At 41.1% G+C, this 27,871-nt stretch overlaps 1 protein-coding gene across 1 annotated transcript; it reads right to left on the bottom strand.

Moving 5' to 3' along the window:
• Positions 1-6: 6 nt before the first annotated feature.
• On the bottom strand, positions 7-27,871 carry LOC125917973 (uncharacterized; the record flags this gene model as incomplete). Its single annotated transcript, XM_049624028.1, has 5 exons — positions 27,697-27,871; positions 18,041-18,083; positions 17,310-17,364; positions 17,005-17,100; positions 7-16,436 (listed from the first exon to the last, which is right to left on the bottom strand). Coding segments are annotated over exons 1-5 (16,768 nt in total), but the record flags the coding sequence as incomplete, so codon positions are not given.

Genomic DNA, 27,871 nt, shown 5'->3' with positions numbered 1-27,871 from the left:
GACGGCTCCTTCCGGAGAGACTGCGATGGCTCCTCTGAGAAGGACTTTGGTGGCTCCTCTCAGAGGGACTTTGACGGCTCCTTCCGGAGAGACTGTGATGACTTCTCTGAGAAGGACTTCGATGGCTCCTCTCAGAAGGGCTACGACATCTCCTTTCAGAGGGACTTTGGTGGCCCCTTTGAGAGAGACTGTGATGGCTCCTCTGAGAGGGACTACCATGGCTCCTTTCAGAGGAATTACATGGGGTTCTCTGCCTTAAGAAGCTTTTGTGGTTTCGTTTCTTGGGTGTCAGTTTCTCTTTAAGGTGACTGTGTGAGTTTCTCTTAAGTGAATCTTGTAGAATTCTCCCTCGGTCCTGAACTCTGGTTCCCGATTTGGAGTTCTTGGACTCCTGGATGGAGATTTCACTTCTGCCAAAGTTTTTCTTAGCTCTGCTGCTACTGTCATTTTGAACAACACCCATAGACTGTCTGCTTGAAGTGGTTTTGAAAGTGGTACTTCTTTGGGAAACTATGCGCTTGGGCAGTTGGGTATGTCTAGGTTTGAAAGAGCTATCCCATTTTGGTTGTTGAACTGATCTGAGTTGCTCTGTTTCTTCCCTTAATGTGCTCTCCTGCTTAGTGGTTAGGTCTGTTGGCTTTAGCTTGACAACTGGCATCCCGTCACTTTTGATATCTCTTGATAAGTAATAGTCTCTGGCTTTTCGTTTTGGATGCTGGTTTTTGCTTGACCACAAATGGTCTGGCCTTGATCTGTCCTCAGGCTTCTGCCCAACAAAAGCCATAATTCTGTGTGCCATCTGGAATGCTTGCTTTAGGCCTTGAAAAAGCAGTTGAATGAATTTGGGTTGGGAGGATTTCTTAGGTTGTCTTTTCAACGAGGCAGTCATTGTCTGAGATGCTCCATTCCTCTTCCTTGTAAACTGGGCTGGTAATTCCCTAGAAGGACTCTGTGTCATGGCTCTACCATTTGTGTAGAACTCTGCATTTTGTGTTCTGCCTCCTCTGGTTCCTTTCATTGGATATTTTGAATCATGGGTCTTTTGGGTTCTCCTTTTAGCCCATTTTTCATCCTGAACATCTTCAGAGTCACTATCTGGTAAAGAGTGAACTTGAGTAAATTCATATTGCCCAGAGTCTCTAATTTCTGTCTTTCCTACTAGGTCAGGGCTCCTATACTGCCTTCGCCTGATGTGCACTTGTACAGGAGAAGCAGGAGCCTGGGAAGATCCAGACTGGAAATCTATCGTAGAAGTAGGACTCTTGGAAGCTCGAGTGTAGACATTAGCTTTCCTTAGTGATGGTGACATAGGACTCCTTGGTGTGATGGGTCTGTCTCTTCTGTGATACTTTGAAACTTGGGGTCTTTTCCCAGTTCGCAGCCTAAAGCCAAGATGCAACCTAATCTCTCCATGGCCTTTAGGAGTGCTTACAAGGTGGAGCTGTGGATAAATAAGAAGGTAAGGCCCAAGAGTACCCTGTAATTTATGACAGCAACTAAATCCTGCACATCGGCCACATTGTAGGCAGATAGGGTATTTTAAAACCAGACCTGAAGTTAGAGGTGGAGGAACATTTGGGGGTATTTGACTCCTTAACAGTTTTGCTGCTATTTTTAGCTGCAGATCTTGTAACAGCTGGAACTGTTCTGAGAAGTCAGTTTTGGCCTGGGGAAGAAAACTTGGCTTGAGAGAGTGTTGGGATTCAAAAATCCTTGTCTGTGAATAACTCTGTGAGTTCTCACTCTCTCCCACTGGAACAGAATCTTTCCTAGTGAAAACTATATCGAAGGAGGACTCTAACTTTACTGGGGCAGGAGGCTGGCCCCCTGTACATGAAGCAGGAATGGGCTGAATGACTTCCTTGGATGTATCATTGAGCTTTGAATTTACTTTCTTTATTCTCATTCTAGTCCCAGAGTATTGCTGTATTATAGAGGACATGGAACCACGTGTCCACATCTTTAAGGCCATTCTTTGCTCATGATCATGACATGAAGTATGTCTTTGAATGTAGTTTTTGACCACTGAAGGCTGAGAGATAGTACCTCGACCCTTCTCTAGCAAACTCTGGGAAAATTTCATCAGTTCAGCTGGAACCCCAAATAAATTCTGAATAGACTGACAGACATCTGCAGTGGCTCTCTCTGTTAAAGATGTTCGAGAATAGAGCTTCCTTGTCATAGTGGCTCCCAAGACATTCCCCAGCGTTAGCATATTGGAAAGATATTTTCTAGGTAGTCGCTGTCTCCAGGAGTGATTCTCCCAGACATTCTGTTGTCTCCCCAGGACAGACCAGGTAAGGCCTCTTTGAGTTCCCGATCCTGACTGAAACGTCCTAGATGGTGATCTCCAGCTTTGTGGTGGATGTTGGGATAGGTCGTGGAGTAAGTTCTCTAGCTCTTCCACCTGCTTCTTATTAGTCCTCTCCTTAGATATGACACCCACTCCTGGGATCTCAAAATGTGGGGTTTCTACAATGTTAGTTATTTTATCAGACGGTTGATTATGAAGGGACGAGGTAAGGGTTGAAGACCGTATCACAGTAGAGTCTATAAAGGACTCTTCAGGCTCCAAAATATCTGTCCCAAGGTTTTTTACATCCAAAGTCCTTGATACTTCCGGCAGCTCAAAATCCCAAAGGCTTCCTAATTCAGATGTTTCGGCAGAGCTTGAGATAAGTGAGTTTGAAGAGTTGTACAGAAATCTAGAGATATAATTATCTATTTGTAACTCCTCTCTTGATGTAAAATCCTCAGATTCCCTAATCTGATATACCTGTCCTAGATTCAAATCCTCAGATTCCCTGATTTGAGAAGACCCTATTTTTGTCCCTACTGATTTCATGGCCTGAAGCCCTTGTTCACGAGTGAACATTGTAGGTTTCTCAAATGGAGATGTTGGCTGTGAGAGTAATTCTGCAGATTTCACTTTAGTATTTGGCCTTGGAGTTAATTCTACAGGTTCTACCATTTCTTGAAGCTGTGGCCTTGGGAATAAATCCAAACAATCCAGTGCTTCAATCGCTGACCCTAAGGCTACTCCTATTGGTTCTACAACCTGAGGAATTGGTCCTGGTGCTAATTCCTCAGATTTTACAATTTGAAGTGGTGGCCCTGGGATTAACACAGTCTTTACGATTTGAAACCCTGTCAACTTCATTGTTTCCAAAATTTGGTGTGTTGGCTCTGTGGCTAATTTCTTAGATTTCACATTCTGCAACCATAGCCCTGAGGTAAACTCAGAAGATCTCACATCTTGCAGTTTTGGAGTCAACTCAAGGCAGTCTACCTTTTGAGAGATTGGCCCTGGTGTTAATGCTACAGATTTCACAACTTGAGGTGGTGGCCCAGAAGTCACTTTCACATAGTCAATAACTTTTTGGGGAACTACCGGGGTTACCCCTTGAGCAACGTGAAGCTGTGTCTTTGTAGATTCTGTGACCTGATCTGGCGGCTTTGGACTAATCCTCATATATTCTGAAATTCGACCTTGTAGTCCTGGACCTATCTCTGAATATTTCATCCTTTGATTCTGTGACAATGATAATCCCACTGATCCATCCCCTTGCTGCCATGTCTCAGGTATGAGCTTTACAGATTCTGCACATCCTGCAACTTGATCTGTCGGCTTTGGGGGCAACTCTAAAGATTCCTCCCTTTGAAGCCGTTGCTTAGAAGTTAAACCCATAGATTCAGGAACTTGATATCCTAGTCCTGGTGTCATCTCTGAAGACCCTGGGACATGATGTAATGACTGTGTAATCAATGCTTCAGAGTCTTCCCTTTGCAGCCTTTTCTCAGAGATCACCTCCACAAGTTCTAGTGCTTGAGGATAGGGCCTTGGAAATCTCTCTGCATATCCAGTGGTTTTACGTATTGGCTTTGGGGTCATTCCAAGGAATTCCTTCCTTTTTGGCCTTGCCTTGGAGGTCAATCCCATAGTTTCTGTAGTGTGATGCTTGGGCTCTGGGGTCATCTCTTCAGATCCTACAGCTTGCTGCAGTAGCCTTGTATGTAATTCCTCCAAATCCTTAACTTGAGTCTGTGACTGAGAGAGCAACTCCAGAGTTTTTGGGATTTGGTAGCTTTCCTTTAGGGTTAATTCTAAGGATTTAGAGCCTCGATTTCTTAGCACTGGAGTCACATCAACAGATTCTGGTACTTGGAGATCTAGCCCTAGAGGCTGATGAAGGAGGAATCCTGAAGATTCCATGGCTTTACTTGTTGGCTTTGGGGTCAACCCTACAGATTTTTCTATGGTTTCTTTGCCTTGGTGTGCCAACCTTTGTGCCATTGCTGAAGATTCTGTGATGTGATAAATTGGTATTGAAATCAAACTCACAGATTTAGGGACCTGATGAATTGGCGTTGGGATCATCTCCACATGTTCTACAAACTGATGCTCTGGCCTAGGGATTATCTCAGAGGAGTTTGTGATTGGATACCTTCTTTTTGGAGTTAGCTCCTCAGATTTTGTTCTTTGAAGCAGTGACCCTGGTGGTAACTCTACAGGTTTTATATCTTGTTGCAGAGATGCTGAAGACAATTTCACATGTTTTATACTTTGCAACTTTGGTTCTGGAGTAAACTCCAAAGATTTCTCACCTTGTTGCTGTGATTCTGGAGACAAACTTGAAAATTTAACACTAGCCAACATCGGTCCTGGTATGAACTTCTTAACTGGCTCTGGTGCCAACACCACTGATTTCATACCTTGCCATCCTGAAGTCAACTCTTGGCAATTCATACCTTGCTGTTGGGACCCTGGTGTCAACTCTACAGATTTGACATCTTGAAAACATGACTCTGGTGCAAAGACCTCAGAATTAACACATGGTGACCTGAGGCATGATGACAACCCTAAAGAATTAGCACTTTGAGGCTGTGGCAATGGGTTTGACTTCAAAGATTTCACATCTTGAAAATGCGGTGAAAACACCACGGATCTCACATTATGCTGCCTGAGGTGTGAGGGCAACTCCTCAGAATTCATACCTTGAGGATGTGGCCCTGAATTTAAATCCACAGATTTCATTATTTTAAAACATGGCTCTCGTGCAAACATCTCACATTTCAAGTCCTGCAGCTCAGAGCCTGAAATCCGTTTCACAGAATTTGCACCACAAAGCAATGGCTCCTTGCTCATCTTCATAGATTTTACATCTTCAAGCAATGGCTCTGGTAAAAATAAGACAGATTTCATACCATTTAACGGAGAGCCTACAGTGAACACTGACTGCACAACTTGTTGCTGTGACCCACAGTGATTCTCCCAAAACTGGATTTCTGGAAACTTTGCCCCTGGTATTAACTCAGAAGATTTTATACCTTGCAAATATTGTCCAGGGTTGAACAGAATAGATTTTGTACCTTGAGATTCTAACCCAGGATTCAATTCAGAGGGTTTTGTGCTTTGCATCTGTGGCCCTGGATTAAACTTTACAGAATTCATGCACTGAAATTCTGACCCTGAATTCAAATCAGAAGAATTCACACCTTGCAGCTGTGGGCCACAGTTGAACTCCTGTGATGTTACACCTGGAAACTTTGTCCCTGGAGTCAATTCACATTTCATATTTTGTAAATGTTGCACAGGGTTGAACAAAACAGATTTTATACCTTGAAATTCTGACCCCAGATTCAAATCAAAAGATCCCATACCTTGACATTTTATCTCTGAAGTCAACCCAAAGGATTGTATACCTTGCAAAGGTGGCTCAAATTTGTACTCCACAGCGTTTACACATTGTAATTTTGCCTCTGGATTCAACTCAGAAGAATTTACACAGTTTGTCTGTGGCCCAGGTTTGCATCCCATAGGTGCTACACCTAGAAACTTTGGCCCGGGAATCAATTCAGATTTCAAACATTGCAAATGTGGTTCAGGGTTGAACACCACAGATGTCTCACTGTGACTCTTGGTCCCTGGATTCACCTCAGATCCCATACCTTGACATTTTGTCCCTGAAGTCAACTCAAAAGATGGTACACTTTGCAAAGGTGGCCCCAGTTTGCACCCCATAGAATTTACACATTGTAATTTTGGCTCTGGATTCAACTCAGAAGGATTTATACAGTTCATCTGTGGCCCAGGGTTGCATCCCATAGGTGCTACACCTAGAAACTTTGGCCCTGGAATCAGTTCAGATTTCAAATCTTGCAAACGTATTCCAGGGTTGACCACTACAGATGTCTCCCTTGGAAACTCTGTCCCTGAATTCAACTCAGAAGACTTCCTACTTTGAAGTTTTGAAACTGAAGTTAATTCAGAAGAGTTTACACCTTGCAAGTGTGACTCAGGGTTGCATCCAACAGCATTTACACACTGAAGGTTTGGTTTTGAAATAAATGCAGACGAATTCATACCTTGCAAATGTGGCCCAAGGCAGAACAACTTAGATTTTATACCTTGAAGCTCTGGCCCAGGATTCAACTCAAAAGATTTTACACCTTTCAATTGAGGCCCCGTGTTGAATGCCATAACATTTATACACTGAAGCTGTGGCCCTGGATTCAACTCAGAGCATTTCCCACCTTGTAATTTAGGCTCATGATTGAATTCCGGAAATTGCTCATATGGAAGCTTCATGTCTTTGCACAACTCAGATTTTATCACTTGTAACTGTGGCCCAGGATTGAACTGGAAAGACTGCATACCTTGAACACTTGTTCCCTGGCACAGCTCAGAAGATTTCACATCTTGCAACTGTTGCTCAGGATTGAATTCCATAGATTTCACATCTTGAATCTGTGTCCCTTTGCATAATTCTGAAGATTTTCTATGTTGCAAATGTGGTCCATGATTGTATACCATAAATTTTACACTTTGAAGCTCTGGCCGTGGGTTCAACTTATATGATTTCTCTTCTTGCCACTGCTTCCCAGCACTGAACTCAGAAGATACCACACTGTGAATCTTTGATTCCAAGGCTAACTCAGAGGGGTTTGCAACCCGAAATTCTGGGTCATGATTGACTTCTGTAGTTTTCACTATTTGAAGCTTTATGGACTCAGGAGATTTTGCACCTTGCAACTTTGCCCCAGGGTTGAATTCCACAGATTTCATACCTTGAAAGTGTGCCCCTGGTGTCAACATAGACAATTTCCTATTTTGTAACTGTAGGGCTGACTTGAACCCCAAAGATTTCACATCTTGTACCTTTGTACCTAGATTCAATTCAAGAGATTTCGTATCTTGCCACATGGGCCTGGTGATGAATTCCACAGATCCTCCACTTTGAAGCTTTGTTTCTGGTGTTAACTCAGAAGATGTCACACCTTGTAACTGTGGAACAGGTTTTAACTCAACAGATTTCAAATCTTGAAGCCTCCACTCTAGCGTCAAATCAGATTTCTCACCTCGTCTCTGTGGTCTAGGGTTGAACTCCACAGATTTCACTCCTTGAAGCTTCCTCTTCTGGGTTAAATCAGATTTCCCACCTTGTAGCTTTGGACCATGGTTGAACCCAAAGGATTTCACTTCTTGAAGCTTTGACTCTGGGATCATTTCAGAAGATTTCATACCTTGAAAGTGTGATCTAGAATTGGACCCTGTAGATTTTATATCTCGAAGCTTTATACCCATAATCAGCTCTGAACATTTTATATCTTGTAACTTTGGGCTGGATTTCACACCTGAAAACTTCCTCCCCAGGGTCATATCAGAAGAGTTCTCACCTTGTAACTTTGAACTAGGTTTCAATTCTACAGATTTCACTCCTTGAAGATTTTCCCTTGTGATCACCCGAGATTTCACATCCTGCAACTGTGGCCCAGACCTGGAATTCGTAGATTTTACATCTGGAAGCTTTACACCCATGATCAACCTAGAAGATTTCGTATCTTGAAACTGTGGGCCTGACTTGAAATCCACTGATTCCACTTTTTGAAGCTTTGTCCCTAGTATCAATTCAGAAGATTTCACACCACTCAACTGTGACCCAGGTTTGAACTTTGCAGATTCCACATCTTGAAACTTTGTTTCTGAGAGTAACTTAGAACAATTCACTCCTTGAAATTGTGGCTCAGGGTTGAACACCAATTTCACATTTTGAAGCTTTGATCCCAGGATCAGGTCAGAAGATTTCACAACTTGCACCTGGGGACTGGGGCTGCTTTCTTTATGTTTTACATTTTGAAGTTTTGTCTTTGAGGTCCCTTCAGAAGAATTCACACCTTGTAACAATGGTCCATGGTTGAAATCTGTAGATTTGGTACCTTGAATTTCTGTCCCTACAGTCAGTTTAGAAAATGTTGTACCTTCCAATTGTGAACTTGGATTTAATTCAGTAAATGTCATATCGTGGGACTTTATCCCAGGTGACAACTTAGAAGATTTTAGACCTTGCCACTGTAACCCAGAGTTGAAATTCTCAGATTTCACACCTTGAAGTTTTGTCTGAAGAGTCAATTCAGATGACTTCCTACTTTTCAAGTGTAGTGGAGAGTTCAACTCTATAGTTTTATCACTTTGTAATTGTGACCCTTGGCTTAATACCCCAGATTTCACCTCGGGAAGCTGTGGCTCTTGTGTAAGCACTAGAGACTTGACACCTTGAGGTTGTGCTCCTGGGGATGACTGTAAGGGTTTCACTTCTTGAAGCTTTGGTCCTGCAGTCAATTTAGTAGATTTCCTATCATGCAAGGAAAGCCTAGATTTCAGTGTCATAGATTTTATACCACAGAGCTTTGATCTTGATGTCAGGTCACATGATTTCATACTTCTAACCTGTAGAAAAGGTTTCAAATCGAAACCTTGAGGCTGATGTTCCTGGAGTGATGCTAAAGATGGTGTATCTTGGAGCTTTGGCCTTGGAGTCAATGCAGATGACTTTGTATCTCTTAACTGTATTAAAGGTTTCAACTCTACAGACTTGACACCTTGAGACTGTAATCCAAGATTTAACTCTACAGACTTCACAGCTTGGAATTCAGGTCCTGGTATCCACTGAACACATCTCATACTTTCTAGCTGTGGCTCTTGTTTAAACTCAATAGTTTTTATATCTTGAAGCTGTGGCTCTGAGGTTGATGCCAAAGTCTTCCCTTTTTGCAGCTGTGGTCCTGGGAACAACTCAGGAGTTTTCACATTCTGCACCTGTGGCCCAAGGTTGAAATCTGCATATGTTGCACCTTGAGTTTTTGTCCCGAAAGTCAATTCAGATGACTTCACATCTCTTAACTGTACTGAAGATTTCAACCCTCCGGATTTAGCACCTTGAGATCGTGACCCAAGATTTAAATCTACAGATTTCACAGCTTGGAACTTAGGTCCTGGTATCCACTGAATACATCTCATACTTTCAAGCAGTTGCTCTTGCTTTAACTCAACAGTTTTTACACAGAGTTGTGGCTCTGAAGCTGATGCTGAGGGTTTCACTTGGTGCAGCTGAGGTCCTGGGATCAACTCAGGAGATACTATGCTTTGCAACTGTGGTTCAGGTTTAAACTCTTTAGGTTTTAAACCTTGGATATTTGATTCTGGAGTCAGTTCACATGGTTTCATACCTTCAAACTGTAACTCAAAATTGAAGTCTACTAATTTTCCATCTTTAAATTTTAGCCCTGGAATTAATTCCAAAGACATCTCACCTTCTGACTTAGACCCTCTCTTCAATTGCTCTGAATTCATACATTGCTGCTCTGGTGAGAGTACAGATATCTTGCCACGCCGTTCTGGCCCAGAAGTTAAATTCATAAGTGCCATCCCTTGAAATTGTTGCCTTGGGGCTAAATCCACAGATTTTACTCCTTGAAACTTTGGTCTTCTGGTCACATTCACAGATTTTACTTCCTGCTTCTTTGGCCTTGGGATCGACTTCCCAGATTTTATACATTGCAGCACTAAATCTGGAGTTTCCTCTACAGATTTTAAACTTTGATACTTTAAACATGGGGTACTCTCGACAAGTTCCTTATCTTGCGTTTGTGGCTCTAAAGTCAATTCCTCAGGTTTCACAACTTGCAGTTCAGATCCTTGGAGCAATGGCCCTTGTGCAAAAGACACAGATTTCTCACCTTGCATCTTTGGCCCAAATTTCAATTCCACAGTTTTCACATCTTGCAGCTGTGTTCTTGGGACCAACTCCACAGTTTTGAATTCTTGAGTTTTTGCATGCATAGTCAACTCAGATTTCTCACCTTGAAGCTTGTTATTTGCGGTATCTTTCACAGATTTGACATCTTCTATTTCAGCCCCTGAGGTTATCTCCACAGATTTCTCACCTTCCAGCTGTGGACTGGAGGTTAGCAACATGGATTCCATACCTTTTAAGGCCACAGACTTCATATCTTTCAGCTCTGACTCTGAGATTAACAACTCAGATTTTAAACCTTGAAGTTTTGAGCCTGGGATCAGCTCCATTGGTTTCACACCTTCCACCTGTGGCCCGGGGGTTAACACCATAGACTTGACATCTCCCATTTGTGGCTTTGGTGTTTGCACAGATTTCATACCTCCCAAATGCAGCCCTGGGGTTAACTCCTCAGATTTCCTATCTTCCAGCTGTGGTTCTGGGATTAGTGCCTTAGATTTTAAACCTCGAAGCTTTGAGATTGGGGTCCACTCCACAGGTTTTATATCTTGCAACTGTGGTCCTTGGATCAATTTAGGAGATTTTATACCTTGTAACTCTGGTCTTCTAGTCAACTCAGAATATTTCACACTTGGCAACTGTGACCCGGGAGTCAACTCCATAGGTTTTGCATATGGTTTCTGTGGCTCTGAGACAAATTTATAAGAAATGTTACCTTCAAAGCTTGACATTTGGTCTATCACTAAATGTTTTACACCTTGAAATAGTGTCTCTGGTACTAACATCTCAGGCGTGACCACTTGCTTTCCAGGTTGTGGGGTGAACCTCATAGATCTTACTCCTTGTATCTTTGGCTTTGGGGTCAACTCAAAAAAATTCACACATTGTAGTTGTGGTCCCAAGTTTAACTCTGAAGATTTCACTCCGTGAGGTTGAGTTCCTGATATCAGATCACAAAATTTGACATCTTGTAGCCATGGCCCTGGGTTAAGCCCCACTTGTTTTATACCCTGCAGCCCTGGTGACATCTTTGCTAATTTAGAATCTTGAAACCCTAACTCTGGAGTCTTCTCCACAGAATTCACACCATGAAACTTAGATCCTGGGGTTTGCTTCCCAAATTTGACACCTTGAAGCTTTGGCCCTGAAGTCAATTCAGAAAATTTGACCTCTTGCTGCCTTGGCCCTAGGTTTAGTTCCTGAGATTTCACACCTTGCAACTGTAGTTCTGAGGTTAATTCATTGGATTTCATGCTAGGAAACTGTAGTCCTTCAGTAGACAGAAGAGATTCTGTATTTTCACCCAAGGGTCTTTGGCTTGACTGCAAAGATGATTCTGTTACAAATCCTGTAGACTTCATATCTTGAAGCTGTGTTCCTGGTATACACTGCAAATGTTTGAAACCTTGACGCTTTGGTTCTGAGGTCAAATCAGAAAACTTGACATCTTGCAAGCATGGTCCTGAGTTTTGTTCCACAAATTTCACACCTGGAGTTTGTGGTTTTGAAGTCAATTTTATGGGTATAACATTTTGATGCTTTGGTCCTGGGATAGATAATTTGATTTCTTGCACTGGGGAACCAGGGGTCAGTTCATCACATTTCATACCATGATGTGGAGACCCTGAAATTAAATCTATAGGTTTTTCTCCTTGAAGAAGTGGCCCTTGGGATAACTCTGAAAATCTGACACTTTGCAAATGTGGCCCTAGGGTCAATTTCACACCTTGAGGCTGGGCCCCCTTAGTCAATTCCTCTGATACTACACTTTGTAGTACTGGTTCTTGTACCAGCTCCTCAAATTCTACCACTCCAGTAGTAGCTGGCTGTTGGATTAAATTAACATATTTCATGTCTTGTAATTGTGGCTCTGGATCCAACTGCATAGACTTTACTCCCTGGAGCTGTGGCCCTGGGGTCAACTCCATAACATGTGGTTTTGGTCCTGTGATAAATTGTTTAGATCCTACCACTAATGGGGATGACTCAGGGGTTAACTTCACAGATTTCAAATTTTGTAGTGGTGGCTCTGATTTCTCATATTGCATCCCTGGTCCTAAAGTAAATTCCAGAGATCCTTTTTTAAAATATGGCATTGTCTCTTGGGTGTTTTCAACTTGAAACGATGCCAACCCCATAGTTTCTGTCTTTTCTGACCTTAGAGGTATCTCTGAAGACTCAGTAACTTGAAGATGTGGTTTTAGAGTCATTCCTGCAGATTCTATAACTTGACCTGTTGGTTTTTGTGTTAATGCCTCAGAAGTCAGCCTCATGGCTTCTGTGTCTTGATAGCCTGGCCCCGGAGTCATCTCTGAAATTTTTTTAAAATGTGGCCTGGCCATCATCTCAGCAGTTTCCATGACTTGCTGTGGGATTAACTTCACTGATTCCTCCTCTTGTGGCCAGATCTCAGAAGCTAACTCTGTAGATACTGTGTCTTGATGCCATGGTCTGGAAGTTGGACCCACAGATTTAATTGCTTGTAAATGTGGTTCCATGGTCAGTTTCCTTGATTCTTCATGTAAGTGTGTGTCAGGAATTAACCTCCTAGATTCTTCCAGTGGTGCAGTTATATCCACAAATTTATTACCATGCATTAATGGACCTAGAGTCAACTCCTCAGGTTTTGTACTGTTGGGCTGTGGTTCTGGGGTCAATGGGACATATTTCATACTTTGAAATTGTGGTTCTGAGATCAACTCCTTATAGTTCGTAAATTCTGAATATGGTCCTAGATTCAAATGAACAAACTTCATACCTTGGGACTCTGGGTTCAATATTTGTGGGTTCATACCTTGCATCTCTGATCCTGATACCAACTCTGGAGATTCTTGTATTAAGTGTTGAGACACTGGAGTCTCCAAGGCTTTTACACCCTGGAGCATTGTCTCACGGGTACCTTGTAATGGCACTGAGTTCATCTGAATAGATCCTGAAGTTTGACTCAATGGTCCTGGAGTATTTCCTAAAGATGACTGTTTCAACTCCACAGATTCTTTCCTGTAGTGACAATTGTCAGAAGTCAACTCTGCTTCTGTTCCTGGATATCTTGGCTGTACAATCATTCCTAAAGATTCTAAAGGTTGATGCCATGGGGTAGATCCTTCAGGTTCTGTGGCTTGATGATTTGGCTTGAGGCTCAACTCTACAGATTTTACTGCTTGAATGTGTGCCCCTGAGATTGGTTCCTCATATTTCATATCTTCTACCTGTGTTTCAGGAATCAACCTTCTACATTCTACCATTTGAGGAATTTTCACATCTTTAAGCAATAGTACCGGGACTATCTCCTCAGATCTTTTATCTTGTAACCATGGTTTGGGGGCCAAATCCACAGATTTCCTATCTTTCTGTAATTGTCTTAGGGTCAACTCCACACCTTTTATATCTGGAAACTCTGGTGGTAGGGCCAAATGAACATATTCCAGACCTTGCAACTGTGAACTGGAGGTCAAATCTTTCAATTTCCCATTTTGCAACTGTGGTGCTGGGGCTAACTCAGTGGATTTTCCACTTTGTTGTTGTGTTCCTAGGGTTAAATGAATAGATTGCACACCTTGAAGCTGAGACCCTGGGGCTACCTGCACAGAATTCCTACTTTTCGTCTGTGGAATGGGGGCCAACTCATCAGATTTTACAGTCTGCTGTTGAAGTTCTGGGACCAATTCTATAGACTTCACAGTTGGGATCAGCTCTCCATATTTTACCACTTGTGGGACTAAACCTGTGGTTATATCTATAGATTTTATATTTTGCATTCTTGGTCCCAAGGTCAGTTTCTCAGATTTTGCATTTTGCAATCCTGAGGATAACTTCACAGAATCCACAACCTTAAGTTGTGGCATTGGCTGCACCCCCAAATACTCTACACTTGGAAGTAGTGATGCAGTAGTCTTTGCTGTAGGTTCTGTGACTTGATGCAGTGGCTTTTGGCTCACTCCCTTAGATGCTGTACTTTGACCCGGCGACCTTGGGACTGTCCCTAAAGATTCCATTATTTGATGATGTGATGGTGTTAACTCTACAGATTTCTTCATTTGTAGCCATGTGTCAGAGGCCAACCCCATATTTTCTGTAATTTGATGGCTTTGCCTTGGGCTCACCTCTGAAGATTCTAGGGTTTGAAGCCGTGGAGTCAACCTTGAAGATTCCATGACTTGATGAGGTGGCCCTGGGATTAATGCCATAGTTTCTGTGCCTTCATGATATGGTTGTGGAGTCATCCCCACAGGGTCTAGCACTTGAATCCATGAACCAGGAGTCAACTCAAGAGGTTCCTTGACTTGAGATATTGGCCTTGAGGTCAAATCCTGAGTTTCTACAGCTTGTGACTGTGGTGCTATGATCATTCCAATTGGTGACCCCGGTGTTATTGGAGTTACCTTTAGAGAATGTATGGATTGATGTGATGACATTGGAACTATCCCTACTGATTCTTTGACTTTAGGTGATGGCTCTGAGGGTAAACCCACATATTCTACAACCTCAGGTGGACCAATAGTAGTAGGAGAGCTAGAAGTCAAACCATTTGGCTGAGTTGCTCCTGGGGTCAAATTTGCGATTTGAGACTGCGAATCTCCAGATTCTACAACATGTGGCTGTGCTGGTGGAATTATCCCCATGAAATCCATAGCTTGTAATAGTGCCACTGGAGTTACTTTCATGTAATCCATAACTTGATGAGATGGACTGGAGATCATTTCCAATGATCTTGTTTTTTGACATATGGGCTCTGGAAGAAACTTCAACGGTTCTATGACTTGACTTTGTGGCTTTGAGGTTATGTCCACTGATTCAGTAACTTCATGCTGTGGCCCTTCAGTCACTTCCACAGTTTCTATAACTGCATGTTTTGCCTTTGGACTCATCTTTCCTGGTGGTATGACTTGATGGTCTAGTGATGTGTTTATTTCTGCTGACTTCATGGCTTGATATTGTGTTCTTGGGGTTATTCCCACTGATTCTGTGATATGTGGATGTGATTTTTTAATCATCCCCATAGAATCCGTGACTTGAAGCAATACTATAGGAGTTACCTTCACATTGTCTGTGACTTGATTCTGTGGTCTTGAGGTCATCTTTGATTCCATAGCTTGATACTGAGGACTTGGTATTACCTCCACTGATTTAGTGACTTGATATGATGGTTTGGGGCTTACTCTCACTTTTTTCGTGGTTTCCATTGGTTTCCCAACTTCATCTGGTGGCTGTGGGAACAAACCCACAGATTCTATCACTTCTGAATGTGATTCTGGGATCATCCCCATCGAATCCATGACTTGAAGTAATGCCAATGGAGTTACCTTTATGTTATCTGTAACTTGGTATGGTAGCCTTGGGGTCAATTCCACATTAGTCACTTGGGTCTTATGCTGCTGTATCCTTTTTTCTGGAAGGCCTATGACTCTATGCTCTATACTGAGCTCTAGGACATGTTTTGGCTCCTTCTGCAGTAAAGTGGTTTCCTCTTGATTTATGTCAACTCCTAAACTTTTGGGAGGTGGAGTGCCCAGTGATGTAACTAAGGGCCTGGATTCAAGAATTTGGGGGCCATCCCCTGGTTGTGACTGCTTACCTGGGAAAAGTGACTGTGAAATTTTTGTTTCTGTTCTCTTTAATCCAGATTCCACTCCAATATTCACATGGAGCTGAAATGATGGACAGTTTGGGGATTTATTGTTGATACTTTGTTTACTGCTTTGATGAATGGGCATAGATACCTGGATTTGAGGTTTCTCTGGTTCAGGGACTCCTCCTTGTGCATCGATTAAATAATTCAGCATTGCCCATGATTCCCTCACAGGCAGAGGTACTGTTTGTTCCCTCAAAGTACAAACCTTCCAAGCCATATGTCCCTCTAACTCCCACCTAGCCAAAGGAGAGAGACGGATTGGAGCCCACCCTGAGAATCGTGGTCTCTCCCTGGAGCCAGAATTTGGCCCATGATCCCATGTCAAATGACTCTTGCTCCTCCTTCCATTCTTTGTTTTCTCTTGGTGGCAGAGAGCTGGGGATTCAAGAACAGAGTTGATAAAAGAACTTTGAGATCCTAAGGGTGAAAGTGCTGCCAAATTCTGAAAAAGTTTTGATTTCCCAAACTCTGAGAGCCTAAAAGTAGGCAGCAATGTGCCTTGGCTCCTGAACTCAGAAGGCTGTTTCTTGGGTAAAATAGGTAAACTATGGCTCCGGAGTTGCCAGGTTGTTTCTTCAGAAAAGACAGGAAAGTGTGACAGGCTGGAATTGTTGCTTAATGATCCAGAGGAGATGCTGTGGTCAGTAGAATGTTTTGCCTTCTTACAGCCACAACAGGGTAGAACAGGCTCCTGAGCCACAAACACAGAGGAGGTGGAGGAAGAAATCTTATCTTGTGGTTCAGGCAAACACAATTCCAAAAGACTTGATCTGAGAAATAAAGAAAAGTTTCCATTTGCTTTGAAGCAGAAGAAGGTAGGAAAAGTAGGAAAAGGGAAAAATAATGGCTATTTCAAATGCAAAATATTTTGGCCTGAAGGATAACTACAACAGCAAAAGAGGCTGCTTTCCCCAACATCATTTACTTATGGAAAGAATTCCTCCATCAGGAGGAAAGGGAAGCATTTGTCTCCATTCCATTCAGAAATGATCCACAGACCAGTTGTTCTTAAATGTCCTTTGGACCCAGAATTTATCCCCACTGCCAAACAAACAAACCAACTAACTAACCAACCAACCAACTAGCAATCTCCCATTTCCCTCTCTCTTTCCCTCCCTCCTTCCCTCTCTCCTACTCTCCCTCCTTCAGTTCCTTCCTTCCCCCCTCTTAAAAGTTTACCACCTTTGGGGCACCTGGCTGGCTCAGTCCGTAGAGCATGTGACTATTGATCTCAGGGTTGAGTTCAAGCCCCAAAGAGTTTACTTAAAAAAAGGGGGTGGGGGGGGGGGCTCTACCACCTGCTGCAGTTCCCACCTAGAAACTACTACTTTCCCTGACCTTGCACATTCCAGGTGTTGGAAGATCTGTTGAAGACTTCTCTCCATTGACCAGAGTATATATTCCTGGGCCCATCCCACAGGGAGTCCTGAAAAACTGGATATAAGAGATTGTATCAGTGTAGTTGAAGTGATATTAAAGTACTAGTAAAGAAACCATTAAGAAGAGTGACTTAACTTGTAAAGGAAACAGCTATCATAGTGAGTGAAGTAAAATAGTTCTAGCTTACTCCTAATTTTACAGAGTTTATCAGTAGGGTAGGCTGAAGAGAGAAAGAATAGATAGTGAAGATCAGCTTTACTCACCATGTCAGGTTAGCTTCAGGGCAACCCATTCTGAGATTTTCTTCCCACTGGGAAGCTGGGAGTAGGGGTAAAGAGTCTATCAGCATCAAAATTATTGATACTACCTTGTTCAGCCCCCTTGTTTTACAAATAAGGAAACAATGGTGAAATGATGTCCAGGATCATAAAATTAATTAGTGGTAGAGTTCAGACTTAACCTAGGTCTCAAGTTTTTCTATTTTTTTTTTTAAGTTTTTCTATTTTAAACTATACTATGTTGCCTTCACCATGTAGTAGATGGAAGCCATTGGAAAGAGCAGGAACAATCATGGTAGTAGGGAGTTGGAGTAGGGGAAATAAAATTCATAATACATATCTTTTACTCCAAGAGAGTCTATCCAGTGTCCATGGCAGGGAAAAAAGGTATTGAAATTTCCTGCACCAAACTCTTGGTAGTTACCCCTTCTGTATTCTCTAATTTCACCAAATTTCTTTCCTGGTGCTTTGAGTTGTGTACAAAAGGAGATTAGGAAAGGAAGCATAGAATTATAAAGCTGTTTACATCTCTTTGGAAGTTGCTAGAAAGAATCTAGCATCTTTAGAGACGTTAGAAAGAATAAGCACATCTTTCATTTACATAATCTTTCAACCTCCTTCTCTCCACCTACTATTAAAGGCTAGAATCTTAAAGCAGACCCATAGTTGATGTCATGAGCCTTGAGCTGAAGAATAAAGGATAGGATCTTTCTGACCTGTGAATTTCTTGATCTTTTTCAATTTATGCTGCTTTGAAGTCTAGAGAGGCACAAAAAGAAAAAATAAAATCAGAAAACGTTCTAGGTTAGAGAATTTATCAACAGCACAGTCCATCTTATAGACACAAATATTAATACAGTGGGTATCCATAACCACAGCAACAATTATGACCCCATTCATTTATTCATGAATCGTTTCATGAGTACTTACTAAGTTCTAGGTATTATGTCCAGTGCTGGGACAACAAAGATAAATATAATTCCTGTATTCTGAGAACTCACACTAATAGGGAAAACAGATGTCTAAACAGTCAAGTTACAATATTGTATGGTAAATGCTGTAACAGAAATATAAGTGTTAGGGGCGCCTAGGTGGCTCAGTCAGTTAAGCTTGGAGCTTGGACTCTGTGTCTCTCTGTTCCTCCCCCATTCATGCTGTGTCTCTCTCTGTCTCTCAAAAATAAACATTAAAAAAAAATAATAATAAATAAATAAAAATAAACATTTTATTTTTAAGTAAACTCTACACACAACATGGGGCTCAGACTCACAACCCCAAGATCAAGAGTCATAGGCTCTACCTACTGAGCCAGCCAAGAGCCCCTAGATGTGATTAACATCCAAAATCAGTAGACTTTAAGCAAAGCAGATTACCCTCCATAATGTAGACAGGCATCTTCCAATCAGTTGTTGGCCTTAAAGCAGATTGTGTGAGGTTTTCTGAAAAGGAAGGAATTCTGCCTCAAGATTGAAACATATGTTGAATAACTATGCTGTATACCTGAAACTAATGTAACATTGTGTGTCAACTATACTTCAGTTAAAAAATAATTTAATTTAATTTAATTAATTTTTTTAAAAGATCAAAACATAGAAACCCTGCTTGAGTTCCTAGCCTGCCCCAAGGATTTTGGATTTGTCAGCTCTCACAGTATATCAGCCAATTCTTCAAAATCTCTTCTCCTCTCTTTTCTCTCTCTCTCCCTCTCTCTCTCTCTCATGTGCATGGTGTCTCTGTGTGCTGTTATAGTAAAGAACATAACTGGTGTTTGTCCCAGATTCCTGACATAGAGCTTTAAAAACCCTTGGAATTTCCTGAGTGATAGGAATGCCTTGGTTATACTAATGAGGTAGAAAGGTTACTTCTCCCTTTACTTTAGGAAACTGAAATAAACTTGCTTCTAAAATCTGATAAAGACATTACTAGAAAGGAAAATTACAGACCAATCTCTTTCAAGAACACAGATGCAAAAATCCTAAACTTAACATCAGCAAACTTAATCAAACAATATATAAAAAAGGATCATGAACAATATCACAAACCTGTTATGTTTATTTCAGGAATTCACAGTTGCCTTAATATTTTAAAAATTCATTGTAATTCAGCACTTTAATAGAATAAACAAGAAGAACCATAGGAACATCTCTTTTTTTTTTTTTTGAAGTTTAATTATTTTTGAGAGAGAGAGAGAGACAGGATAGGGGGAAGGGGCAGAGAGGGAGAGAGAGAGAGAATCCCAAGCAGGGCCATTGCTGTCAGAGCAGAGCTCAACATGAGGTCCCATCTCACAAACCTGGAGATCATGACCTGAGCAAAAATCACAAGTCAGATGCCTAACTGACTGAGCCACCCAGGTACCCCCATACAAACATTTTTTTTATGTTTATTTATTTTTGACACACACACACACACACACACACACACACACACACACAGTGTGAGTGGGGGAGGGGCAGGGGGGGAGAGAGAAAGACGGACAGAGACAGACACAGAGAGAGGATCTGAAGCAGGCTCTGTGCTGACAGCAGAGAATCCAATGCAGGGCTGGAACTCACAACCTGAGCCGAAGTCAGACACTTAACCAAATGAACCACCCAGGCACCCCTTGAACATCTTAATAGAGGCAGAAAAAGCACTTGATAAAATCCAATACACATTCATGCTAAAATTCTTAGCAAACCAGAAATAAAAGGGAACTTCCTTCATCTGCTAAAAACAATATTAGCAAAAACCACACAGTAAATATTACACATAAATAAAACTTTCCTCTACGTAAAAAAAAAAAAAAAGAAGAAGATAAAAATCCCCATTATCCATTGAACATCGTACTGGGAATCCTAGCCTGTACAATAGAGCAAAGAAAAGAAACAAAATTCATAAGGCTTAGAAAGGAAGAAATAAAGCTATCATATGCAGACAATATGATTGTGTAGAATATCACAATATGCTTTTGGAAAAACATCTGATAAATTTTTAGGATTGATAAGCAAATTTAGCAAGATTTTTAGGTACAAGGTCAATATAGAAATATTTATTTTTTATTTAAGAGAGAGAGAGCTTGAGTGGGGGAGAGAGGCAGAGGGGCAGAGAGAGAGAGAGAGAGAGAGAGAAGAGAATCTTAAGCAGGATCCACCCTCAGTGTGTAGCCCAACATGGGGCTCCATCCCACAACCTGGAAATCATGACCTAAGCTGAAATCAAGAGTTGGACACTCAACTGACTGAGCCACCCAGGTGCCCCGAAAGATCTATTTTATTTCCAACTATTGATATTATTTAGAAAATGACATTTTTTATTATTTAAAGATTTCATTTTTAAGTAATCTCTACACTCAACATGGAGCTTGAATTTACAACTCTGAAATCAAAAGTCACATGCTCTAATGACTGAGCCAGGCATGTGCCCCTAGAAAATGACATTTAAAATACCATAGGGGCGCCTGGGTGGCTCAGTCGGTTAAGCGTCCGACTTTGGCTCAGGTCATGATCTCGTGGTTCGTGAGTTCGAGCCCCGCATCAGGCTCTGTGTTGACAGCTCGGAGCCTGGAGCCTGCTTCAGATTCTGTGTCTCCCTCTCTCTCTGGGCCTTCCCCTCTCGAGCTCCATTTCTCTCTCTCTCTCTCTCTCTCTCTCTCTCTCTCTCTCTCAAAAATAAACATTAAAAAATTTTTTTAAAAATAAATAAAATAAAATACCATACAAAGCCGACATTATGTGCCTCCTCATCATTACCTATGAAATAATCCCACACCCCCCAAAAAAAAGTAATTCTGATAAGTCTTAGATCCAACTTCTCCATCCACAGGAAATACAGAAGACAATGGAACATGTTAAATAACAACATGGGTATTTAATCAGTAAAAATCTGCCTACAAAACTCTAGAGGACAGAGGCACCTGGGTGGCTCAGTTGGTTAAGCATCTGACTTGATTTCAGCTCGGGTTTTGTAAGATGGGATTCTCTCTCCCTCTCTCTGCTCCTCCCCAGCTTGTACTCTCTTTTTCTCTCTCTCAAAATAAATAAATAAACATTAAAAAAATTTTTTCTAGGGGTGCCTCAGTGCCTCAGTTGGTTAAACCTCCGACTTCGGCTCAGGTCATGATCTCACAGGTTCGTGGGTTCCAGCCTGGCATCGGGCTCTATGTTGACAGCTGGGAGCCTGGAGCCTGCTTTGGACTCTGTGTCTCCCTCTTTCTCTGCCCCTCCCCCTCTCGCGCTCTGTCTTTCTCTGTCTCTCAAAAATAAATAAATTTGTTTTTAAATTTAAATTTTAAATTAAATTAATTAAAAAAAATTTTTAAATAATAAACACAGCAACCAATCTCAATATGTGAACCTTATTTAGATCTTGAGTCAAACAAACTATAAAAAATAATTTATATCATTTATGAGACAATTGGAATTTGAATACTGATGGATATTTGATGGTATTCAAAGATTATTGTTAAGTTTTTAGACATAATAATAACATTGTGATTAAAATATTGTGATTATTTCTTTTTAAAGAGTCCTTACCTTTTAGGTATACATATTTAATTATGAATGAAATTATATTATCTGAGATTTGCTTGAAAATAATGTCAGAGTTGAAGCTGGGTGATGGGATCATGATTCCATCGAATTCGTTATACACTTCTTTTTTTTTTTTAAGTTTATTTATTTATTTTGAGAGACCGTGTGAGCATCAGCTGGGGAGGGGTAGAGAGATGGGGAGAGAAAGAATCCCAAGCAAGCTCCATGTTGTCAACATGAAGCCTGATGTGGGGCTTGAACTTACAAACCGTGAGATCATGACCTGAGTCGAAATCCAGTCAGACAATCAACCAACTAAGCCACCCAGGCACCCCTATTCATTATACACTTCTACATGCTTTTGATTTGTTTAAAAATTTCACAAACATTTTAAAAAATTAAAAACAAAAACAAACTCCAAAGTTCTTATACAATAAAAAGGTTGGGGAGTTAAAGCTGATACTGGACTTTTTTGCCAACCTAGGTGATAGGAGGTTTAAACTAGATTAAACTTGATAACAGACAAGGAAATATATTTGCCCTTTTTTTATACCTAATTGTTGTGGAACAATTCATACCTGTCCAAGTCAATTAGATATCATGCATCACTTGTTACATGGGGAAAAAGTGGACATTTGTCTTTTCTCTTTCTCTTAAAGATGGTATTAAAGTGAACTTTGCAATTTTAAAAACCATGCTGTTTTACAATGAAATATTATTGTCTACGGCCATACCACCCTGAACGCACCCAATCTCGTCTAAAATGAAATATTATTTACCTAAAGTCATTTACCATATATGATGAAAAAGAGATAAAAATGATGTTTAAATTCCCAAGGGGGTTGACAAATTTTTGACAGTGAAAGAAGTTTGAGGGTCAAACCAGGTTGGGAAATGCTGCTGCAGGCAGAGGATGCTGAGAGATTTTATTCATTTAGTTAGTTACTTTTGGCAGAGTGACGCAATCAGCTGCGGGAAGTTTTGTGTGGGTGGTTTTTGTCTTGTAGAGTCAGGGTCTCTTTAGGCACTAGGCTGGAAAAAGTTTGTAGGAGACAAGCTAGCATACTGTAAATACATGAAGTCCTAGTTAAGGCAATAATAATCTGGATTGTTGTATCTGAGAGATGTTTCTGAGAAAAAAACTGAAAAGACTTTGTGGCCAAATACATTGACAACTATATCTATCTCCAAGATCTGGAAGGTAGGCTAGTGCTGTCCAATAGATTTTTCTCTCTGATGATGGACATATTCTATTTCCACTCTGTCCAATATGATAATCTCTAGCCACCTGTGATAGTGAAATGTCAATAGGGCAATGAAGGAACGGAATTTTAAATTTTATGTGATTTGATTAATTTAAATTTAAATGGCCACAGGTGGTCAGTGGATACCAGATTGGAAAGCACAGGTCTATACCATTAATTTGAGTTGCTGGATGAATATCTCCACATAAATTTTACAAGCACTTCAAACGTAATAGTTCATGTTCCGCCTCCTACCACACTCACAACTTCTGTCTAATGTTTCCTACATCGTTCAAAATGCCATCATCTTGTCATTCACTCAGGGTTAAAGTTGAGAAGTCACTTATTCATTTCACAAACATATAGGGAGCACTTACTAAATGCCACGCAGCATACTAGGCACAGGGGATACAAAGATAAGTACAGTCCTTGTAGGAAAACAATGATAATATCCATAATTAACTCTTGTATTTGAGATCCAATCAGGAAAAAAAGATTCACTCCCTTCTCTCTCTTTCTGCTTTACTTTCCACATCCAAACTTTCACCACAATACCTCCCTGAGGGCAAAGATTTTTGTCCCTTGCATTTACTGCTGTATCCATTGTGCCTACAGTAGCACCTTGTATATGGTGGTAGTGGGTGATAAACATTTGAGGAATGTATCCAGGACCTCTCTCCTACCTTTCTGCTCTAATTCTTTAACTCCCTTTCCCCTTCTTCCCACTACATCACTAATAGAGCCTCCGATTGGCTTAGCTACCCAGGCAACTGCCATAGATGCTTCCTGGAGTTATTTTAAAGCTTTCCTCTCAAAATGTGGTCCTGAGTCAGTCAGGTTACAGGATACAAAATCACCGTACAGAAATCCACTACATTTATATACACGAATAATGAACCGTAGAAAGAGAAATTAAGAAAACAATCCCATTTACGATTGCACCAAAAATAATAGAATACCTAGGATTAAACTTAGGAGGTCAAAGACCTGCACTCAGAAAACTATAAAACACTGATGAAAAAATTGGAGATGGCACAAATGGAAAGGCATTCCATGCTCATGGCTCGGAAGAACAAATATTGTTAAAATGTCCATACTACCCAAAGCAATCTACAGATTCCATGCAATCCCTATCAAAATACCAATAGCATTTTTCACAAAACTAGAATAAACAATCATACAATGTATATGGAACCACAAAAGACCACGAACAGCCAAAGCAATCTTGAAAACACACACACCCACAAATCTAGAGATACCACAATTCCACATTTCAAGATATACTAAAAAGCTATAGTAATCAAAACAGTGTGGTATTGGCACCAAAAACAGACACAGAGATCAAAGGAACAGAATAGAAAGCTCAGAAATAAACCCATGATTACATGGTCAAGTAATCTTCAACAAAGGAGGCAAGAATATGCAGTGGGCAAAAGACAGTCTGTTAAACAAATGGTGTTGGGAAAACTGGACATTTACATGCAAAAGAATGAAACTGGACCATTTTCTTACACCATACACAAAAATAAACTCAAAATGGGTTAAAGACCTGAATGTGAAACCTGAAACCAAAAAAATCCTTGAAGAAAGCACAGGCAGTAATTTGACATTGACCACAGCAACATTTTTCTAGATATGTCTCCTGAGGCAAGGGAAACAAAAGCAAAAATAAACTATTGGGACTACATCAAAACAAAAAGCTTCTGCACAGTGAAGGAAACAATCAATGAAACTAAAAGACAATCTACTGAATGGGAGAAGATATTTGCAAATGACATATCCGATAAAGTGTATCTAAAATTCATAAAGAGCTTACAAAACTCAACACCAAAACCCACAAATAATCCAATTAAAAACGGGCAGAAGAGATGAATAGACATTTCTCCAAAGATGACATACAGATGGCCAGTAGACACGTGAAAAGATGGTCAAAATCACTCATCATCAGGGAAATGAAGATCAAAACTACTATGAGCTATCACCTCACACCTGTCAGAATGGCTAAAATCAGTAACACAAGAAACAAGTATTGGCAAGGATGTGGAGAAAAAGGAACTCTCATGCACCGATGGTGGGAATCCAAACAGGTGCAGCCACTATGAAAAACAGTATGAAGGTCTCTCAAAAAATTAAAAATAGAATTAACATATAATCCAGTAATTGTACTATTGAGTATTTACCCCAAAACTATGAAAATGCTAATTTGAAAGGGTATATGCACACTATGTTTATAGCAACACTATTTACTATAGGCAAATTACAAAAGCAGTTCAAGTGTCCATTGAAAGATGAATCGGTAAAGAATATGTGGTATACAGATACAATGGAATTCAGGCATAAAAAAGAATGAAATGATGCCGTTTGCAACAACATGGATGGATCTAGAGAGTATAATGCTAGGCGAAATAAACCAGGCAGAGAAAGACAAATTCCACATGATTTCACTCATATGTGGAACTTAAGAAACAAAACAAAAGAACAAAGGAAAAATAAAAAGACAAACCATGGGGCACTTGAGTGGCTCAGTTGGTTAAGCATCCCACTTCAGTTCAGGTCATCAGCCCACAGTTTGAGTTCAAGCCCCACATTGGGCTCTGTACTGACAGCACAGACAGAGCCTGCTTCAGATCCTCTGTCTCCCTCTCTCTGTCCCTCATCCTGCTCCCAAAAATAAATAAACATTTTGAAAAAAAAAAAAAAAAAAAAAAGGACAAACCAAAAAACAGACCCAAGTATAAAGGTTTTTTTTTTAATGTTTATTTTTGAGAGAGAGGGGGGACACAGTGTGAGCAGGGGAGAGGCAGAGAGAGAGGGAGACACAGAGTCTGAAACAAGCTCCAGGCTCTGAGCTGTCAGCACACAGCCCCACATGGGGCTCGAACTCGTGAACCCCAAGATCATGACCTGAGCCAAAGTCCGATGCTTAACGGATTGATCCACCCAGGCGCCCCCCCGTCCAGACTCTTAACTATAGAGAACAAATAGATGGTTATCAGAGGGGAGGTGTGGGGAGGGGATGGGTGAAATAGCTGAAGGGGATTAAGAGTACACTTATCATGATGAGCACTGGGTAATGTATAAAATTGTTGAATCATTACATTGTATACTTGAAACTAATATAATACTGTATGTTAACTATACTGGAATTAAAATTTAAAACTAAACTAAACTAAACTAAAATAAAATAAAATAAAATGTTTCTTCCTTAAAAGAAAAAAAGTGTGGTCCTTGGTCCAACAGCAGTAGCATCACCTGGGAGCTTGTTACAAAGGCAGAATCTCAATCCCTACCCCACAGCTACTAAATCAGAATCTACTTTTTTTTTTTTTAAGTTTATTTATTTATTTATTTATTTATTTTGAGAGAGAGAGAGAGAGAGAGAGAGAGAGAGAGAATGAGTAGGGGAGAGGCAGAGAGAGAGAGAGAATCCCAAGCAGGCTTCATACTGTCAGTGCAGAGCCCGATGCGGGGCTCAAATTCACAAACCAGTAGAGCATGACCTGAGCCGAAATCCAGAGTCAGATGCTTAACTGAGAGCCGGGCACCCCCCCCCCCTTCTACTTTTTAACAAGACCCCCAGCTGATTGATTCATATGCATGTAACAGTTTGAGAAGCACTGCTCTAAAGCACGGATCTAAGCACATTTTTACCCGGCTCTAAGATCTTTGACATCTTTCAACTGCATACAGAATTAATATTTATAGGAAGTGTTCAGCTTGGCATTCAAAGCCCTCCACAATGTCATCTCTATCAATTTTCCAAACTTTTCTCTCACTGTGCTCCCTATACTTCTACACTCCCATCCGTTTAAGTTCAAGCACATCTCTTCAAACACATCCAACACTCTTCAGCTTCCCATGCTTTTCCCCCGTCTATTCCTTCCATCTGGAAGGTCTTCACTACTCTCCTTCATCCACACTATCCACCCTCAAAGCCCTACCCTTCCTCTGAAGCACAACTCAAACCTGAGCTATCCCAGAGGCATTTTATAGATCACCCTGCTTCAAAAGACTCTCTTTACCTCCCACCTCTTCAGCAATATTTATACTTCTATTAATTCATCATTTCCTCTTTCCTTGTGTTATGTACATATCTGACTGACTGTCTCCCCCACTTCACCTTGAGCTCCTAGAAGGTGGGGATGGTGTTTTATTCTTCCTCAATGTCTAGTACACCGCCATATATAAATGGTGTTCAAGGTTTGTTGAAATAAACTGAAGCAGGGGGTGCACCTGGGTAGCTCAGTTGGTTAAGCATCCGACTCTTGATCTTGGCTCAGGTCATGATCTCACAGTTAGTGAGATGGGAGTCGCAAACTGGGCTCTGCAGTGACATCGCAGAGCTTGCTTGGGATTCCCTCTCACCCTCTCTCTTCCCGTCCCCCACTTATGCATGCGTGTTCACTCTCTCAAAATAAATAAATATCTAAAAGAAAAAGAAATAAACTGAAGGGAACAGGATTGAGCATGACTTATAGGAAGACATCCATAGGCCCTATCTCAACTCCCCTCTTCCCCCCACCTAATTCCTCCCATGGTCCAAGACGTAGGGGTTTCCACGGCTTCAGGGACAGGGACAGGGAGCAGTGAATTTCAAGGGACTGTTGCATTACATACCTCTGAGTCTGCCTTGACTCCCACATGCTCTGTGCTCTGTTTCCAAGAAAACAGCCCCCAAAGCCCCCAAACAAGGAAGCCAAATAATAGTGGAAGGCTGACATATGATGGCAGTGGGATGGCCAGCCCCCAAACCGGCGCCATTACTCAACCCCATGCCCCTCTCAGCCAAACA

The sequence above is a fragment of the Panthera uncia genome, unplaced genomic scaffold, assembly GCF_023721935.1.
Source record: "Panthera uncia isolate 11264 unplaced genomic scaffold, Puncia_PCG_1.0 HiC_scaffold_351, whole genome shotgun sequence".
In the NCBI taxonomy this organism is placed as follows: Eukaryota; Metazoa; Chordata; class Mammalia; order Carnivora; family Felidae; genus Panthera; species Panthera uncia.
Note: the sequence above shows the minus strand (reverse complement) of the source record. Positions and strands in the feature narration are given on the sequence as shown.